This window comes from Pleurodeles waltl, chromosome 9, assembly GCF_031143425.1.
Source record: "Pleurodeles waltl isolate 20211129_DDA chromosome 9, aPleWal1.hap1.20221129, whole genome shotgun sequence".
Lineage (NCBI taxonomy): Eukaryota > Metazoa > Chordata > Amphibia > Caudata > Salamandridae > Pleurodeles > Pleurodeles waltl.
The window spans coordinates 938579187-938600562 of NC_090448.1; the positions used below are offsets into that span (position 1 = coordinate 938579187).

At 43.0% G+C, this 21376-nt stretch overlaps 1 protein-coding gene across 14 annotated transcripts in view; it reads left to right on the forward strand.

Moving 5' to 3' along the window:
- The window catches only part of EML1 (EMAP like 1), a 752203-nt gene that overhangs the window by 692781 nt on the left and 38046 nt on the right, over nucleotides 1-21376 (forward strand). For all 14 annotated transcript variants that reach the window (XM_069208309.1, XM_069208311.1, XM_069208303.1 and 11 more), the window contains 2 exons: nucleotides 13590-13687; nucleotides 13768-13855. In XM_069208309.1, coding sequence (XP_069064410.1) covers nucleotides 13590-13687; nucleotides 13768-13855 — 186 coding nt within the window. The remainder of the gene's footprint in view (nucleotides 1-13589; nucleotides 13688-13767; nucleotides 13856-21376) is intronic.

Below are 21376 nucleotides of genomic sequence, written 5' to 3' on the forward strand. Positions count from 1 at the left end.
AGAGCAGGTACTCAGGAGATGCACCCCCTCCTGATAAAGAAAGCCGAAAACGCAATGCTGCGGGGGAAAGGGTTGCGTCCCAAGCAGCAAACCAATGGAGAATAGCAAATTCACAAGCACTACAAGCTCGTTATGATAGAGCCCTTTGGGACGAGATGAAAGATATAATCAGAATCAGAATCTCCCCAAAGAACACCAAAAAAGGACTCAACGGGTAGTGGAAGAAGGGCAAGCTACTACAAATAACCAAATAAGATCTGCCCTAGATGCAGCAGATACCGCTGCAAGGAGTGTCAACACAGCAGTCACTATTCATAGACATGCATGGCTCCAATCTTCTGGATTCCAACCAGAAATACAGCAGGCTGTGTTAAACATGCACTTCGCTTTAAAAAAAATATATATATATTTTAGGGCCAAAAGAGAGACAGCAATAGAAAAGCTATGAAAAGACTCCGACACAGCAAAGGCAATGGGTGCACTCTATTCTACACCATACAGAGGGTCATTTCGTAAAACCAATTTCGAGGTGGTTTCCGACCACAGCTGTCAGAGGCACCAACCTCACAAACAAAACCAGCCTACCAAACACAGTATCAACAAGGTTGATTTAGAGGCCCATATAGAGGACAATACTCTAGAAATAGAGGAAAATTCCAGACCTCTAAGCAGCCTGCAACACACCCAAAACAGTGACTTCCCTCACTCCCTTCCACTCCACACCTCTCCTGTGGGGGGGAGACTAAAGCAGTTCACACACATGGGCAAAATGTCACTACAGACAACTGGGTGCTATCAATTATCCGCAATGGTTATTGCCTAGAATTGATAAACACTCCTCCAACTATTTCACCAAGGTTTCACAAACTAACAACACACAATTCTGTTATAAGAAGAGGTCCATTCTCTGCTACTCAAACAAGCAATAGAGTTAGTTCCACAGTCTCAGATGGGAACAAGAGTTTATTCACTATACTTTCTAATTCCCCCAAAATATGGCACCCTCAGGCCAATATTAGACCTCAGGCCCCTCAATCTTTACATCCTGTCAGAACATTTGCACATGGTAACTTTACAGGATGTTATCGCACTGCTACAAAAACAAGATTTTTTGACAGCTTTAGACCTCAAGGATGCGCATTTCCACATACCTATCTATCCTGCCCATGGAAAATACCTCAGGTTTGTCATTCAAGGAAAACACAACCAGTTCAAAGTGTTACCCTTTGGAATAACAAAACGCCAAGGGTATTCACAAAGTACTTGGCAGTAGTGGCAGCTTACCTAAGAAGACAAGATATACATGTCTTTCCATATCTAGACGATTGGGTAATAAAATCAATCAGTTGTACACAATGCCAAAATCATACTCGTTTTGTAATACAAACCTTACACACACTAGGTTTCTCAATAAACTACCAAAAATCACACCTTCAACCAGCACAGCTACAACCGTATTTAGGTGCGATACTAAATACCCAACAAGCTCTAGCTTATCCAAACACACAAAGGATACAAGCTTTCCAAAATCGAATTCCACAAATACAACCAAATCAACAATATACTGTAAGATTTGTCATGAAAATTCCTGGAATGATGCATTACAATTGGTCCACACGTAAGATTAAACATGCGGCCCTTGCCTTGCACAACAATGGTCACAGGCACACGGACAACTCCAAGATCTAGTGTTGATAGACCGCCAAACATATATGTCCCTTCAGTGGTGGAATTCTACCAATCTAATCAAGGGGCGGTCATTTCAAGACCCTGTGCCTCAGACCATAATTACAATAGATGCATCAATGATTGGTTCGGGAGCTCCCCTAAATCACGACATTCAAAGACAATGGGATGTCAAACGGAAACAGCTACACATAACTTCAAGTGGTTTATTACATGTCTTTCTAGCTCTCAAAGCTTTTCAACCTCTTCTCACACAGAAGAATGTTCTTATCAAAACAGTCAACATGACAACCATGTATTCTCAACAACCAGGGAGGGACACATTCATCCCAACTGTCCCTTCTAGCCCCAAAAATTTGGAAATGGGCAATCCACAACCAAATTCATCTATTAGCACAGTACATCCCATGGATAGACAATCAGTTGGCAGACATCCTCAGCAGAAATCACCAACAAACTCACGAATGGGAGATTCATCCACAATTACTTCAAAAGTACTTTCAAAAGTGGGGAAAACCAAACATAGACCTATTCGCAACAAGCTAAAACACAAAATGCCAAAACTTCGCAACCAGACACCCACATCCCCTATCCAAAGGCAATGTGCTACAGATCAATTGGTCAGGGATATTTGCGTACGCTTTTCCCCCTCTCCCGCTCCTTACGTTTCTAGTCAACAAGATGCGTCAAACTTCACTCAGCATGATACTCATAGCACCAACATGGGCACATCAGCCGTGGTACACAACATTACTAGATCTATCTTTAGTACCACAATCCAAACTCCCATGCGGACCAGATCTGTTAACACAAAACAGAGATCAAATCAGACATCCAAATCCCAAAGCTCTCAATCTAGCAATTTGGCTCCTGAGGTCATAGTTTGGATATTTACAACTCCCATCAATGTATGGAAGTTATTAAACACAAGAAAAACCCACTACTAAACAGTGCTATGCAAACAAATGGAAAAGATTTGTATACTACTGTCAATCTAAAAATATAGACCCTCATACAGCATCAATACAAGATATTGTATGCTATTTACTTCATTTACAAAAATCAAATTTAGCATTTTCTTCAATAAAAATACATCCTACTGCAGTTTCTGCATATTTACAAAATATACAACATAGCTCTTTATTTAGAGTTCCTGTCATTAAATCTTTCATGGAAGGCTTAAAACTAATAATTCCACCCAGAACACCACCAGTTCCATCTTGGAATCTAAATATAGTGCTTCCAAGACATATGGGTCCACCATTTGAGCCAATGCCCTTGTGTCAAATTAAATTTCTAACATGGAAATTTGCCTTCCTAGTGGCAATTACTTCTTTAAGAAGAGTAAGTGAAATCCGAACCTTTACTCTAGAGGAACCTTTCTTCCAAGTACACAAACAAAGTTGTACTAAGAACAAATCCAAAGTTTCTACCAAAAGTTGTATCACCATTTCATATAAATCAAACAGTGGAACTGCCAGTCTTCTTTCCACAGCCAGATTCTGTGGCAGAAAGAGCTCTACATACATTGGGCATCAAAAGAGATTTAATGTACTATGTATACAGAAGTAAACTATTTAGAAAGACTAAACTCTTAGTAGCTTTCCAACAACCACATACAGGCAATCCTATATCAAAACAAGGTTTAGCAAGTTGGATTGTAAGGTGCATCCAAGCATGCTATATCAAAGCAAAAAGACAGCTTTTAATTACTCTCAAAGCACATTCTACATGAAAGAATGGTGCGACAATGGCTTTTTTAGGGAATATACCAATAGCTGAAATGTGAAGCAGCTACACGGTCAACACCCCATACATTCACTAAACACTACTGTGTAGACGTATTATCACAACAAGCCACAGTAGGTCAAGCTGTTCTAAGAACATTATTTCAAACAACTTCAACTCCTACAGGCTAGCCACCGCTATTTTTTGGGAGGACAAACTGCTTTGCAATCTATGCACAGCATGTGTATCTGCAGCTACACATGCCATCGAACGGAAAATATCACTTATCCAGTGTACATCTGTTCGAGGCATGTTCTGCTGCAGATTCACATGCACCCTTCCTCCTCCTCGGGAGCCTGTAGTTTAACATATTTGTATATACATTTACATTTGTATGGACATATCTTACTTTATACTATATACTCTGTCACTCCTTCCTTTACCCTCTGCGGGGAAAAAAATCTAACAGTGGAGTCGATGCCCATGCACAATGGAACCGAAGAGGAGGAGTCACTCGATCCCGTGACTCGAAAAACACCTTGTAACACTCCGAGCCCAACACTAGATGTCGGAATCCATATGCACAGCATGTGAATCCCCGCAGAACATGCCACGAACAGATGTACACTGGGTAAGTGACATTTTCCCTAATATATATATATATATGTTCGGTGGCATGTGTAGCTGCAGATACACATGCTGTGCATTATCCTGCCACCTAGTGTTGGGCTCAGAGTGTTACAAGTTGTTTTTCTTCGAAGAAGTCTTTTCGAGTCACTAGACCGAGTGACTCCTCCCTTTCGGCTCCATTGCGCATGGGCGTCGACTCCATCTTCGATTGTTTTCTTTCCGCCATCGGGTACGGACGTGTTCCTCTTTGCTCCGTATTTCGATTCGGGAAAGTTAGCTAAATTATCGAAAATTCAACTGTATTGTTATCGTTCAGTACCGGGTTAGTGTTAGTGTATCGGCACCGACATCAAGAGCGCTCCGGCGGCCCTTCAGGGCTTCCATTCTTCACCGAGGCCTGGTTGGCCCGACCACACCTGTCGTCCCAGACTAATGGACCGGACCCCCTTCCGCTCCTGTCCTAAGTGTCATTCGAAGTATCCTTTTACAGACCAGCACTGGGTTTGTAATCTGTGTTTATCACCTGAACACAGGGAGGATACTTGCGAAGCTTGCCGAGCGTTTCGATCAAAAAAGACCTTGAGGGATCGACGCGCAAGAAGACAATGAATGGCGTTGAAACCAAAAGAACAACTCGACATCAGAGAGGAGGAAAGCATCTCCATCCAGGGGACGGACTCTGATGAATCCGAAAGTGAACGACCCTCGACGGTGCAGCGAACAGTGAGTAAACCTGCCCTGTCCAAAACTCACACAAAAACATTTAAGGCCATGGGGACGCCACCACCAGCAGGCCATGGCTCAACCCACACATACTGGGATGACACAGGATGATGCTGATGCATGGGACTTATATGATGCACCAGTATCTGATAACAGTCCGGATTGTTAGCCAACAAAGCTGTCACCACCAGAAGACAGTACTGCATATACGCAGGTACTATCTAGGGCAGCTACGTTCCACAATGTAGCAATGCACACAGAGCCAGTAGAGGATGATTTCCTGTTTAACACTTTGGCATCCACCCACGCATCATATCAGAGTCTGCCAATGCTCCCGGGAATGCTCAAGCACGCGAAACAGGTTTTCCAGGAACCAGTAAAGGGAAGGGCTATCACGCCTAGAGTTGAAAAAAAGTACAAACCTCCCCCAACAGATCCTGCGTTCATAACACAACAACTTACACCGGACTCAGTGGTTGTAGGGGCGGCAAGGAAAAGAGCAAACTATCAATCGTCAGGAGACGCTCCACCGCCTGACAAAGAGAGCAGAAAATGTGATGCATCAGGCAAGCGAGTGGCAGCACAAGCAGCCAATCAATGGCAGATTGCAAATTCGCAAGCCCTACTTGCACGCTACGACAGGGCACACTGGGACGAGATGCAGCACATCATACAGCACTTGTCCAAGGAACACCAAAATCGTGCTCAGCAAGTAGTGGAAGAAGGACAGGCCATATCTAACAACCAGATAAGGTCCGCACTAAACTCGGCAGACACGGCAGCACGAACTGTCAACACGGCTGTAACCATTCGCAGGCATGCATGGTTGAGAAGTTCTGGATTTAAGCCAGAGATTCAACAAGCGGTGTTGAATATGCCATTTAATCAAGAACAATTGTTTGGCCCGGAAGTTGACACAGCCATTGAGAAATTGAAAAAAGACACGGACACGGCCAAAGCCATGGGCACGCTCTATTCCCCACAAGTCAGAGGCACCTTTAGAAAAGCACAATTCAGAGGAGGGTTCGGCAACAAACATCTGAGCCTTCCACCTCTCAAACCAGACCCACCTATCAGGCACAATACCAAAGGGGAGGGTTTCGTAGTTCCTATAGAGGACAGTTCCCAAGAGGAAGGGGAAAGTTCCAAGAAACCAAACCAAGCCAAACAGGGACTTCATTGTCACAACACCCCAACACTTGTAACCATTGGGGGGGAGGTTAACCACATATTACCAAAACAGGACACATTACCTCAGACCCATGGGTCCTATCAATTATCCAATATGGTTATTGCATAGAATTCACAAAATTCCCGCCAGATGTGCCACCCAAAACACACAATCTGTCCCAACAACACTTACCTCTATTACAAATAGAGGTCCAAGCACTACTACAAAAACAAGCAATAGAGCTCGTACCCACTCATCAGAAAGGAACAGGCGTCTACTCACTATATTTCCTGATTCCAAAAAAGTACAAAACGTTAAGACCTATCTTAGATCTCAGAACACTGAATCTCTTCATCAAATCAGACCACTTCCACATGGTAACACTTCAAGACGTGGTTCCCTTATTAAAAAAGGAGGAATACATAACAACATTGGATTTCAAGGATGCGTATTTCCACATACCCATCCATCCTCACAGAAAATACTTAAGGTTTGTAATGCACGGCATACACTATCAATTCAAAGTGCTACCGTTCAGAATAACAGCCCCAAGGGTATTCACAAAATGCCTAGCAGTAGTAGCCGCTCACATAAGGAGACCTCACATGCACGTAGTCCCATATTTAGACGACTGGCTATTAAAAACCAACACTCAACAACAGTGTCTTCTTCACACGCAATACGTTATAGAAACTCTAAACAAACTGGGGTTCTCTATAAATTACAAGAAATCACATCTGCAACCATCCCAAATACAACAATACTTGGGAGCAACACTCAACACACAAAGGGCAGTTGCCACTCCAAGTCCAATCGTTCCAAAATATAAGATCAAGCATACAACCGAACCAACACTACACGGTAAGGTTTGTAATGAGATTTCTAGGCATGATGTCCTCACGCATAGCAATTGTCCCAAATGCAAGATTACACATGCGGCCCTTACAACAGTGCCTAGCAAAACAATGGACACAAGCACAGGGTCAGTGTCAAGATCTAGTGTTGATAGACCGTCAAACACACTCCTCGCTTCAATGGTGGAACCCAATAAATTTAAACAAAGGGCGGCCATTCCAAGGCCCAGTGCCTCAAGCTGTTATCACAACAGATGCTTCCATGATGGGGTGGGGTGCACACCTCAACAGTCACAGCATACAGGGTCAATGGGACAATCAACAAAAACAACTTCACATAAATCATTTGGAATTGCTAGCAGTTTTTCTAGCATTAAAAGCATTTCAACCATTAGTAGCCCACAAACATATTCTTGTCAAAACAGACAACATGACAACAATGTATTCTCAACAAACAAGAGGGGGACACACTCATCATAACTGTGTCTCTTAGCACAGAAGATTTGGCATTGGGCAATTCACAACCACATTCGCTTAATAGCACAATACATACCAGGCATTCAGAATCAGTTAGCCCACAATCTGTCAGGACCACCAGCAAACTCACAAATGGTAAATACATCCCCACATCCTACAGGATCACTTCCAGCGCTGGGGAACACCAAACATAGACCTATTCGCAACAAGAGAATATGCAAAATGCCAAAACTTCGCGTCCAGGTACCCACACCCTCAGTTCAAGGGCAATGCACTATGGATCAGTTGGTCGGGGATATTTGCTTACACTTTTCCCCCTCTCCCACTCATTCCTTATCTAGTCAACAAACTAAGTCAAAACAAACTCAAACTAATACTCATAGCACCAACCTGGGCTCGCCAACCGTGGTACACAACACTTTTGGACTTATCAGTAGTACCCCACATCCAATTACCAAACAGACCAGATCTGTTAACACAACACAAACAGATCAGACACCCAAATCCAGCATTGCTCAATCTAGCAATCTGGCTCCTGAAGTCTTAGAATTCGTACATTTAAATATTACACAAGAGTGTATGGCGGTCATTAAACAAGCGTGAAAACCTACAAGACATTGTTACGCAAAAAAATGGAAAAGATTTGTTTGCTACTGCCACACTAATCAAATTCAACCACTACATGCCTCCACAAAGGACATTGTAAGCTATTTATTACTTACAAAAGTCTAATCTAGCATTCTCTTCCATTAAAATCCATCTCACTGCAATATCTGCCTATCTGCAGATTACCCATACAACATCACTTTTTAGAATCCCAGTCATAAAAGCATTTATAGAGGGACTGAAAAGAATCATTACCCCCGAGAACACCACCAGTACCTTCGTGGAACCTTAATATTTTATTAACACGACTCATGGGACCACCATTTGAACCCATGCACGCTTGAGAAATGCAATACTTAAATTGGAAAGTAGCCTTCCTAATAGCTATCACATCTCTTAGAAGAGTAAGTGTAATACAAGCATTTACTATACAAGAACCCTTTATACAAATACATAAACATAAAGTGGTTCTCCTTACAAATCCCAAATTCTTACCAAAAGTTAACTCACCATTCCACCTAAACCAAACAGTGGAACGCCCAGTCTTTTTTTTCCACAACCAGACTCGGTAGCTGAAAGAGCCTTACATACTTTAGAGATAAAAAGAGCACTAATGTATTACATTGACAGAACTAAACAGTTTCGCAAAACAAAACAATTGTTTGTAGCCTTCCAAAAACCTCATGCAGGAGGGAATCCTATATCCAAGCAAGGCATTGCCAGATGGATAGTGAAATGTATTCAAACCTGCTATATTAAAGCAAAAAGAGATCTACCTATTACACCAAAGGCGCATTGCACTAGGAAAAAAAGCGCCACAATGGCTTTTCTAGGGAATATACCTATGAAAGAAATTTGTAAGGCAGCCACATGGTCTACGCCTCATATATTCACAAAACATTACTGTGTAGCTGTGTTAACAACACAACAAGCCACAGTAGGACAGGCTGTATTATGAACATTATTTCAGACAACTTCAACTCCTACAGGCTAAGCCACCGCTTTTGGGGAGATTACTGCTTGCTAGTCTATGCACAGCATGTGTATCTGCAGCTACACATGCCATCGAACGGAAAATGTCACTTACCCAGTGTACATCTGTTTGGGCATGAGACGCTGCAGATTCACATGCGCCCTCCCACCTCCCCGGGAGCCTGTAGCCGTTATAAGTTGAATGAAAATTGTAAATTTGTAAATAAATACTATTTTAATACACCTTATGTACATACATACTTACTCCATTGCATGGGCACATTTACTATATTCACAACTCCTACCTCACCCTCTGCGGGGAAAACAATCCAAGATGGAGTCGACGCCCATGCACAATGGAGCCGAAAGGGAGGAGTCCCTCGGTCTCGTGACTCGAAAAGACTTCTTCGAAGAAAAACAACTTGTAACACTCCGAGCCCAACACTAGATGGCAGGATAATGCACAGCATGTGAATCTGCAGTGTCTCATGCCACGAACAGATGTACACTGGGTAAGTGACATTTTCCATATATATATATTTAATATCATATTTTTCACTTTCGAGTTATGTAATTTAAATGTGAGCATGTTAACAAGTACCTTGATACTGAGGCATGTCTTCTTGTGGTTTCACAGTTAAAACGTCTGAACTGTAAATTTAGCAGCTGATGTGCTTCAGTTATTTGCCCCTTTTATGGGGACGTGGCCTGAAGACTGGCCCTGGAGTGTGAAAATATTATCCTAACAGGAAAAGTAGAATCTAAGGCATGAAAAAGTGCAAGGTTAAATAATAGGAAAAAAGTATTCACATTCAACCTGTTTGGCCATGACAGGAATGAGCTTCTTCCTCAGGGTGACACCATATATTTGCAATAACAATTTTAAATTTGAAAAAATAACCTCTTATATCATTTTAATGGAACAGAACAGGTGTTTTCTAACGAGCAGATGTACTTCTAATAGGCTTAAAAAGCCTTGTGATTTTCTCAAGTCCAGGAAAATCTTACTCTTATTGCCACAAAGAAAAAGTTCAATTATCTTTTAATTACTGTAACCTGAGAACACAGTTTAGAGACAGGCGGATGGCAAAAATTAATTTGAGAAATGAGGGCTAGAAAGGAAAACAAACTTTGAAAAAAATAGCATAATGGCCAGCTACTTTGAGGCTGAAAAGTACTTTTGAGATAGCGGTACACATGTTGATCAGGAAAAACGCTATTCCTTACGGCACATGAGCCAGTGCCCCCCCCCCCATTCCAAGTGTCCCCCAAGTTGTGGGTTGCACGCTCTTTTTTGGTGAGGTGCCAAAGTTCAAACAATAGATCAAGATGCCCTTAAATTCTGTCTTTATTTTGTCACATTTGCTGTTCCTCAAAGACAGAGGTCAAATATAAGGTTTTGCCTTCTGACAAACTGCTGCTTATTTTTTAGGTTGAGCGTAAGCGTTCAAACTCTTGTATACTTAAGTATACTTCTGTGTGCTCAAAGAGATTTTTCATTTGCTTGTTTCAGTGGCATATAAAAATCCTTCCTTGCTAGTGGTCAGTCATGCCTCTTTATCCTGCCTTTTTCTCTTTGGGAGCAGGGACCAACTACTGTATAATTACTCTGTCCTGTTTATCTCTTCTGTAGGGGACTTTTTTTTTAATTTATTTTTTAGTTTTTGTCTAGCTCTTACACTGTGGGTGGGTGTTCCAGAGCTGTCATGCTTCTTTGGGCAAGTCCTCAGGTAGGACACGCAACCCAACCTACCCCCGCCAAGGTTCACCTGCAAACATACCCCCCTCCTCTGCTGTTGGTTTTATTTCCGGGGCCAGCTTACCTCCCCTCTGTTTTGTTTAAGTTCTACAGGAAATGGCTTACTTGTTTTTCAGCTTGTTTCCCTTACCCGTGGCACTGCTTTTCACTTTAACCCCTCTGCCATTGTTTTTTTCTTCTCAACTGTGATACATTCCTCAGTAAAGTTGTTTGTAAGAAGAAGCTATTCTTGTAATTAAATTAACATGCACTGCTTTTTTTTGATTCCCCGTTTTTAACAAAACCAAAGAAAATAACTTCTCTCTCTAAGCGATTATAGAGGACCGAAATAAAGGGGTTCCCATTATATTTGTGTTGATAATTTGCAATATTGCTGGAGCTGATGCTGGTGTAGGTTGCTCTCCAGACTGGAAGCACACAGAAGAAGCTTCCGGTCACAATTGGGAGTTTGGATACAAAATATGTCACTGAAAGCCAGAGTTGGCATCTGAGCACAGCCTTTCACCATTGACCATGTAAACATCACAGTCAAACCGTGCACCAAGTGCCTCTGCAAATGTTAAAATCGCAAACAGACAGTTGTTTAAGTTAACCTATTCAATGGACTGAAACTCTACTTTCAGATCAGGTGGGTCTGAAAAGTAAGTTAAAATGTTAAACAAACGTTCTGCATGTTTTTTTTTTATTTCAATGATGAAAACAATTTCAAAAGCTGCAGGAAACCTATGGTGCATTATTGAGCTAAACACAATTCAAACATGTTGCCAAAACAACTTATGAGATATAATATATTCAGTTTGCTTCACATTTAAACATTTATAAATACAATTATTTTTTTAGCCAAAGTTTCCCAAAGCTTCTTCCCAGCTCCCCCACCTTGTCCCCTTGCTCGGGAAAAGCAAAAACTCGAGGTGAGCTTGTTGATTTTTCCTCCCCCTTGCTGCTTTGTTATAAATAGGGCTGTAATGGTGTCCAAAACAGCACAGGGGAAAGCGTAGCCGCCTTTTCTTTTCCAGAACAAAACAGAACTTCTCCAGTTCTGACAAGAATGCTTTCCCAGACATCAGTACTGGGCTTGCCTCACTCGTCTCTGCTTATAAGTCCACTCGCCTGCACAGGCTATAAAGTGTATCTTCCAGTTCTTCCAAAAGTCGGGCACCTCACAAAACACTATTGACCTTCTACTGCCCTCGATTTTTGTTTTTCAAGTTTACCTTCCCCACAGTCTGCCTGGATTTAATTTGCAGGCAGCTTGAATAAAGATCTGAAAAAAGTAAACAATCTTTACAATGCTCATATATCCATAATCATCACGGCCTTCACTCATTCCACGTACCGCCACTGAAATTATGTGGCAGGAAAACACAAAATGGGGCAGGGTTGACCAATTTATGTGGCAAGAAATGTCCAGTTATGAATTTACAATGCCAGTAGCTCTGACTCGAGCAAATGCAAAACCTACTGCATTGCAAATGCTTGTTTAACATGGGGATTAGTATCTACAAACTCCTTTCACTTTGTAGACAGAAAAAAAGTAAGTTGATTAGTTGACAATCCTGCTGCAGTACAGGGAGTGTGAAAGTCAATGCTGTAGGACTTAATGTTGTGACACACACACAAAACAGTAGCTAGAAAAGCAAAAATTAAGCATATTTTTGTAATTCTGAAGAGTTGTGGAAGTGTGGTAGAAACGTATTTTAATAGGATCAAAACAAATCAATACACTTTTACTTGTTGATGTACAAATGAGAAGTGTTAATTGAAACCCGATTTCCAGCAATAATTTCTGTGCCATATAGTTTTATCAGTCTGTGCTATTGTAGTGGTCATTTCAATGGATATGTGCTTTCTGTAAATGCCAGTGTGCTGACATAAAATGCTTTATTTACATGAAAAATAGAAATGACTCCCTCATCCATTAAAACTGGGGTGGTCATGACATTTTGCCATTCTAAAAATTGGGTTGTGGTTCTCTGACCTTTGGGAAGCACAGCCTACGCTGTTGTGGGTTAGTGCAAAATGCAAATGGCAACTCAACAGACCAGTGGAAGACGTGGGCTAACCCAGAGCTCTTCTATGTATGTATATCTGTGTGCATTTTTATTTATTCTTTTTTTTTTTTACATTAGCCTAGCTAGACGGTTATAGTGGTCTCTAGACCAGGTGTAAAAATAAAAAAATAAAAAAGATAGTCTCCACTTACAGTACCATCAGTTCTGTTAATCTCACTGCTTGTGAACAGTAACAATATGTTGTACTAATTAAAATGTAATTTTAGAGTAGAGCTGTTCACACAGTTTGCTTGCTACATGCACTTAGAAATTACGCTTATGGAACGGATATTTGCTTTTGTGGCAGCTAATATCAGACATGTGAATGTCACTGTGTGGAAAAGTAAAACTGTTGCCTTGTATTTAACAGAGATCACATCACCTCTGTTTAATGAGCGTTCAGCGTGACTCATATGACAGTTCCGAGCCACAAGCTATCTACATCCATGTTCATGCAGTTAGCGTGTTTAGCTATGTTGGAAAGGCTTAAAAGTTACATTTTTCAGCACATCATATTATGAACTAACTTCTCACCATACACAGACTTTTGAAGTTCAGATTCCAGAGTTTTAACTGATGTGACTAGTGAACAGGTCGAGTGCATTTAAACTGTAATAGCTTTTTGTACTGAACCAAGCAGTGCAATTTCACTTTGTATCGACGTTATTAAATAAAAAAGGAAAAGAATCCTGCATTTCAACTATAAAAAAAACTATTCCCCAGAGTGATAGCACCTGAAATGTCCTTGCAACTATTCCTTGACTTGTGTATTTCTGAGTGGCTCTCTTGCAAAGTATATATTTTTGATAATCCTTAATTCTATATTGATAGAAACATCTTTCTAAACTTGATAAAACATGACCAATTAATATCTGTGACCGGCTCCAAATTCTGTTTTATAAATTAATATTTTTTTTCCCTTTTCTCAATAGATGGGAATTACTTGGCCATAGGTTCCCATGACAACTATATCTACATTTATGGGGTCAGTGACAATGGAAGAAAATACAGTAGAATTGGCAAATGCTCAGTAAGTTGATTTATACCTTTTTTCCCATGGTTAATAGCCGAGCTGCAGAAATATGCATATTAAATTGTGCTTCTCTCTAGGGCCACTCCAGCTTCATCACTCACTTAGACTGGTCTGTTAATGCCCAATACCTGATGTCTAATTCGGGAGACTATGAAATCCTATACTGTAAGTACATTAATGTTTTGGTGTCCTTTTTCTTGTTCTAGAGGTCTTAGCAAGCTGAATAGCAAACACTCAACTTTGATATGTCCAGATGTTAACAGCTGTACGCTTTTGTCCCTTTGGTATACGCAGTGTACCAGTTATTTTATCAAAATATATAATTATTTTATTGTTTAAAATATCTGTATGTTTATAAAGTTGATTCCTTTGTCATCTACACAATTTAAGAAATTCAGTTTTGTTCTATATTGCATTTCCCATTCCATTTATTGCATGGAAAGACCAAATCCTTCTACAAATTACTCTCTTGAATTGTCTGATTAGCGCATAAAAATAGAGTAATTTAGTGAGTATACTTGCCTGTTATTGATGCCATACGTTGCCAGACAGTAACTAAAATAGGGTGATCGATATAGATTCTGCACAGTGCTATGCTGCCTTTTGGCTAGACTTGCTGTATACCAGTACCATATGTGTACATACTGTGGGCTGATTTCTGAACAAGCCTGCCCTGTGCCACCTCAAAATAATCCCTCTATGAAATGGTAAGCTACTATTTCTCTTCTTCATGATGTTAAGAGAAGCATTATTGTTGGTGATAACATCCTTTCTTTGGGATCCTCCAAGCATTATCTAGATCGCACTTGCACAACATTAGTCACCAGTAGGCCTCGATTTTGTGTCCTTGTTACCACACATACCCTAGCTGCGAGTCTCCTGTGCCTTGCCGTGGTTAGTGTTAACTGACATTGCAACAACTAGCTAAAACTGCTCTGCCTTAAAATGTCACCGTTACTACTTGAGTAGCACTCAATGCTTAGCTAAATCTAGGTTCATCCAGGGTGAACACTTACTTAATGTGAGATAAGGTAGCTACAGGAGGTCACAACCTGGAAATGGCTCTCACTTAATTGGAAAAGGCCAGACACTGTATTTGTTTCCAGAACTTGGCAGCGTCGAAGTGCATTAAAGAAAAGTATGGGACCTGTGATGCATGCAGTGGGGGTAGGGTCCAACCCCGTAGCCCTGGTCGACGGGGGAAGAAAGGCAGTTCCACTGCCGGCACAATCACACCAACAGGACTCTGCCCACCGTATTATGCTGCGTAATACGGTGTGGCGGTGTCCTGTACGGTGGTGTGGTGGTGGCAGATGCCAGGACCCATCCCCTCCCAGATGACCACCTCGCCAAAACAGGAAAGTAGACCGTCCGAAAGGAGGGGGGGATGTTGGGTGCATGTGTGTGCGGGTATGTGTAGCGGAATGAGTGTTGTGTATGCATGTATGTGTGCGTGGAGGGTATGTGTGCCCGAATGGGAGAGGAGGGGTGATGTCAGGGTGCAAGTACATGTCTGTATGCAGAGGGGAGTGGGGTATCTCTCTGAGTGCATGTGTGCGCGTGAATGGGGGTGTCTGAGCGCATGTTTGCGAGCGAGTGGGGTTGTCTGGATGTATGCATATGAGGAGGTTGTGTGCAAGTGAGCGGATGAGGGTGAGCAAGTGTGCGGATGAGGGATGTGTGTGCACAAGTGTGCAGATGGGGGAGTGCATGGAGGTGTGGGTGTGTGTGTGACGGCAACAGGAATAGGGATTCCTGTTGCTGTGTGCATTGCCGGCAGGCTTTTTGTGACGGGCGACTGCCGGAAAAAGCCTAGCGGTGTGCTTTCTTCTTATTTGGCCGGCAATCTGAGGCCTGCCACCAGCCTGGAGGAGCTCACCGCCGGCTGCGTTGGTGCGAGCGCACTGGCAGACCAGGCGGGGTTGTCGTAATGCAGCGATCTTTACCGCCGGATCCGTGGCGGATAAACTGCCTCCACCAGTTTGGCGGTCTCATGACCACCAAACTCATAATTAGGACCTCTGTCTAGTTCCTCTGCAAACATGAGCATAATACCCTTTTGTAGGAAGTTGGCTCTGTATATACTATCTCAAAGTAAGAAATAGTGTGCACAGAGTCCAAGGGTTCCCTTTAGAGGTAAGATAGTGGCAAAATTAGATAATTCTAATGCTCTATTTTGTGGTAGCGTGGTCGAGCAGTAGGCTTATCAGAGGGTAGTGTTAAGCATTTGTTGTACACACACAGGCAATAAATGAGGAACACACACTCAGACTTAACTCCAGGCCAATAGTTTTATATAGAAAAATATATTTTCTTAATTTATTTTTAGAACCACAAGTTCAAGACTTGAAGTAAATACTTAAAATGCAACGTACTCCACACACAGGTAAGTTAGGAACATTGACTTACAGCAATAGCATACACAGTTTTAGTAAAAATGGCAATAAGCTATTTTAAAAGTGGACACAGTGCAAAAATCAACAGTTCCTGGGGAGGTAAGTAATGGTTAGTTTGTCAAGTAAGTAAGACTCTTACAAGTCTAAGTTCCTGGGCATAGGCAGCCCACCATTGTTGGTTCAAGGCAACCCCAAAGTTCCCACAGCAGCAGCACAGGGCCAGTCAGGTGCAGAGGTCAAAGAGGTGCCCAAAACACATAAGTGCCTATGAAGAACAGGGGTGCTCCGGTTCCAGTCTGCCAGCAGGTAAGTACCCGCATCTTCAGAGGGCAGACCAGGGGGGTTTTGTAGAGCACTGGGGGGGACACAAGTAGGCACACAAAACACACCCTCAGCGGCACAGGGGCGGCCGGGTGCAGTGTGCAAAGCAGGTGTCTGGTTTTGTATAGGAATCAATGGAGGGACCCGGGGTCACTCTAGCGATGCAGGAAGGGCACGGGGGCTTCTCGGGCCAGCCACCAACTGGGCTAGGCAGAGGGTCACCTGATGGTCACTCCTGCACTGAGGTTCGGTTCCTTCTGGTCCTGGGGGCTTGGTCCAGGCGTCAGGTTCCTTGTTACAGGCAGTCGCGGGCAGGGGGAGCCTCTGGATTCTCTCTGCATGCGTCGCTGTGGGAGTCCAGGGGGGTCGTCTCGGGTTACTCACGAGGTCGCAGTCGCCTTGGAGTCCTCCCTGTGGTGTTGGTTCTCTGGAGCTCGTGCCTGGGGGCGTCTGGTGCAGAGGGTGAAGTCTCACGCTTCCGACTGGAAGGGTGAGTTCTTTAAAAGTTGCTTCTTTGTTGCAAAGATGTTTCTGTGGGTGAACAGTGCCTCTGGTCTCGGTAGTTTCTTGGTCCTTCGGATTTCAGGGAAGCCCTCTGAGGCTTCAGAGGTCACTGGTCCCTGTCGGATGCGTCACTGTTGCAGTTTTCTTTGAGTCAGGAGACGGGCCGGTAGGGCTGGGGCCAAAGCACTTGTAGTCTCTGCAGGGCTTTCAGGTCAGCAGTCCTTGTTTCAGGTTGCAGGAATCTGATTTCATGAGTTCTGGGGTGACCCTAAATACTAAATTTAGGGATGTATTTAGGTCTGGGGGCAGTAGCCAATGACTACTGTCCTTGGAGGGTGGCTACACCCTCTTTGGGCCTCCTCTCGGAGGGGAGGGGGGCACATCCCTAATCCGACTGGGTGAATCCTCCAATCTCAAGATGGAGGATTTCTAAAGGCAGGGATCACCTCAGCTCAGGACACCTTAGAGGCTGTCCTGACTGGTGGGCGGCGACTCCTTATTTTTCTCATTATCTCCTCCAGCCTTGCCACCAAAAGTGGGGGCAGTGGCCGGAGAGGCGGGCATCTCCACTAGCTGGGATGCTGTAACAAAAGGCATGAGCCTTTGAGGCTTCCCGCAGTTGTTAAAGTTCCTGCAGGGGGAGGAGAGAAGCACCTCCACCCAGTACAGGCTTTGTTTGGCCACAGAGTGACAAAGGCACTCTCCCCATGTGGCAAGCAACTCGTCTGGTTGTGGCAGGCTGGCAGAAACTGGTCAGCCTAACACTAGGAGTCAGACTGGTATTCAGGGGGCATTTCTAAGATGCCCTCTGGGTGTATTTTACAATAAATCACACACTGGCATCAATGTGCATTTATTGTACTTAAAAGTTTGATACCAAACTTCCCAGATTTCTGTGTAGCCATTATGGAACTGTGGAGTTCGTGTTTGACAAACTCCCAGACCATATACTCTTTTAGGCTACCCTGCACTTACAATGTCAAAGGTTTTGCTTAGACACTGTAGGGAGCATAGTGCTCATGCACATATGCCCTCACCTGTGGTATAGTGCACCCTGCCGTTGGGCTGAAAGGCCTGCTAGAGGGGTGACTTACCTATGCCACAGGTAGTGTGACGTTGGCATGGCACTCTGAGGGGAGTGCCATGTCGACGTAGTCATTTTCTCCCTGCCAGCACACAAGCTGTGAGGCAATGTGCATGTGCTGAGTGAGGGGTCCCCAGGGTGGCATAAGACATGCTGCAGCCCTTAGAGACCTTCCCTGGAATCGGGGCCCTTGGTACCAGGAGTACCATTTACCAGGGACTTATCTTGGTGACCGGGCTGGGCCAATTGTGGAAGCAGAGGTACAGTTTAGGGAAAGAACACTGGTGCTGGGGCCTGGTTAGCAGGGGCCCAGCACACTTTCAATCATAACTGGCATCAGCAAAAAGTCAGGGGGTAACCACGCCAAGGAGGCATTTCCTTACACCTTTCTTCCCTCATTTTTTTACAAGATGCAAAACATCCCAGGCTATTAAAGAGATGTCTCTTGCTTACACACTGAAAACTTTTCACTGCACCACTTCTAAAGTCATTTTGGAATTGTTTTTTTTTTTTCTTATCAATATCTTTGCTTTTGATATTCACATTCTTGTCAGTGCCCTTGTCTGTACGTTTATGTGCCCCTTTTATTTAATTGACTGTTGTTTCCAAACTTGGACTGTTGCCTTTCCTTTTTTCACCATGCATCTCACTCATCCACATGCTTGTTTTCAACGGTTTCAAAATTGTTACAACATCTCTAAAATTAGGATTCTATGCAAGTAGTTACTCCTGGACTTTAACATCGTTTATACAGCCAATAATTTGACCCCTCACCAACAAATTAGTGAAACTTGCATGTGCAGGCCAAAGTTTTCAACGCTGCAACATAACTACTAATTTTCTAATACTTCCCTTGCATTCTCGTGAAGAACTTGTCTTTCTAATACTACATTCACATGTAACCCAAAATGTTTTTCCAACATCATTACTGACATTGTCAGTTTCACCTTCCCTGATGTTAATTTAATCCAAATTTTCATAGACATTTCTTCCTTCAATTCCCAAATTATGTAAAAGGACAGCTCGTTTGCGAGCTGCTGAAAATCCCCCCCCCCCCCACACCGCACCTCTCACCCCCACTCCCTGTTGACTGAGGTGGAGGATCAAAAATTTGTTTCCATCTCTTCCAAGGTAAAGCAAGGTCACCCTTATCAGAAAGAAAAGGAGGAGGTTCAGACATGAGCACTCGACGTGGCAGTACAATGATCCTATGATCAGTAAATTATACAGTAAAGTGTATAGTGTTAATACTCAACTATACACCAAAACCAAAAATGAATTCTTGACCAAATGTCATAAGATAATTAATGAAGTGGTTAAGCGATAATAGTGAAACATCTTACACTATGTGGTAAAAACTATGGGGTTGTCCAAGATGATCAGGTAAAGTAATGTTGGGCACTGTTCCTTCAGGGTTTGCCCACCACCATATAAGACGAGTTAACTTTATGATCACTCCTGTGTACCTTCATTGACTTACTGCAAAACAGCTAGATGCTCCCAAGTTGTGCCCATCACTGTAACAGGCAGTCCTCTCAACTGTGATTATTACTGCTTCACACAAGTCAAGTTGAAAGTCACTTCAAGAATATTAATGTTGCTTGTCACCTCAAGAATCAGCAATGTGTATGGACATTAGCCCAGACATCCAAATGGTCACCACAATGTAGTACAACGTGATTGCTGGAGGAAATAGGGCTTGTTGCAAAAGCGAGCTGTACGTCATTTTGCTTTCTCCCGAAGGAAGATTGCTCTAGCAAGGTTGCCAAACGCGCTCTCGTGTTCAATATGTGGCGCTGATATGTAGCAATGTGACTTCATTTGCAATTCAGCCTCATAGAAGCCAGAGCTCAGGGGGGATTACCACCTTCAGTGCTGCTACTTGATCAGTACGGTGCTCGATGCGCTGCAGCCCTGTGAAACAATGCTTTCCTCACCCTCTGAGAGTCAGGTGACTAGGCACAGGTACCTTGCCTCTTATCGAAACTGTCTCCAACTCCATAAAGTAAATGTTAATTATGCCCAAAGGTGCCACAAGATTTCCAAATGCATGTGTTCAGTTCAGATGTGGAGTTGGTGGTTCACATTGTCGTCGCTGTAAAAAGTTTCAAAATATGACACTCCATCAGCATGGTCCTGAAACATTTGTCACCATCTTCTAGAATCTGCACACACATCTAGAATCCAGCTTGTGGGGCGACACTGTAATTTTCCTCAACCTTATGACATGCCTAACCTTCTTTAAGGTGCTGTAGAGCTAATGTAAGGCATAATATCCCATGGCCATGAACTAGGTCAAAGAAGATACTTTTGTAAGTGTTAACTTAATTTTAGGCTTCCCTATTATTGTAATTGCAAACTTGATTGCCCTAGTAATCTCCCTGGATCTCCTCACACTTTATGAATATCTTTAGGGCTTATTGCAGCAAGTTCTTACTGTGTCAAAGCAGAAGTTACTCTCGGGTTTGGTAAGTTTAAACATCAGAAGGACATTGATACATATGTTTGTGTGTGTGTGTGTGCACACAGATAGATATATATTACCTGATTGGTGTGAAACAGATCACACCAGGATCTTCGCACTCCAAAATGTACAAAAATCATTTTTTCACAAGCTTAGCAGCTTGTTAATGGATTCATTCAAACCAAGCGCATTATGGCCATTACGTAGCCTTGTTCACACACAGATATATTTATGTTCGGTGGCATGTGTAGCTGCAGATACACATGCTGTGCATTATGGCATGTGTGGCTGCAGATACATATGCTATGCATAGCTCTTCCGACATGTAGTGTTGGGCTCGAAGTGTTACAAGTTGTTTTTCTTCTAAGAAGTCTTTTCGGAGTCACAGGATCGAGTGACTCCTCCTCTCAGTGCTCATGGGCATCAACTCCATTATTTTCTTTCTGCGGTCGGGTTCGGACGTGTTTCCTCTCGCTCCGAGATTTCAATTTGTAAAACTTCAGAAAACCTACTTATTCGTCGGTATTGTTTCGATCACGTTTCCCATCTAGCATTGAACCTGAGCACCGTTGAAACCTTCATCTCGCCCTTCGGGGCGCGCGCGTGCCCAACTCAGGCCTGGTCGGGCCTACCTTGTGTAAAACCTGATGGATCGGGCTCCATTATGATTCTGCCCTTGGTGCCACACGAAGTACCCCTATACAGACCAACACCTGGTTTGTAATTTGTGCCTTTCTCCAGACCATCGGGAGGAAGATTGTGAGGCCTGTCGATCATTTCGATCAAAGACGACCCTGATAGATCGCAGAGCCCGAAGACTCGAAATGACATCAAAGCACCAAACATCTCAATGTCATGGAGGTAGAGCAGGCGCAGACAGCAGTCTCCATCCGAGACACAGACTCCGAACAGGAATC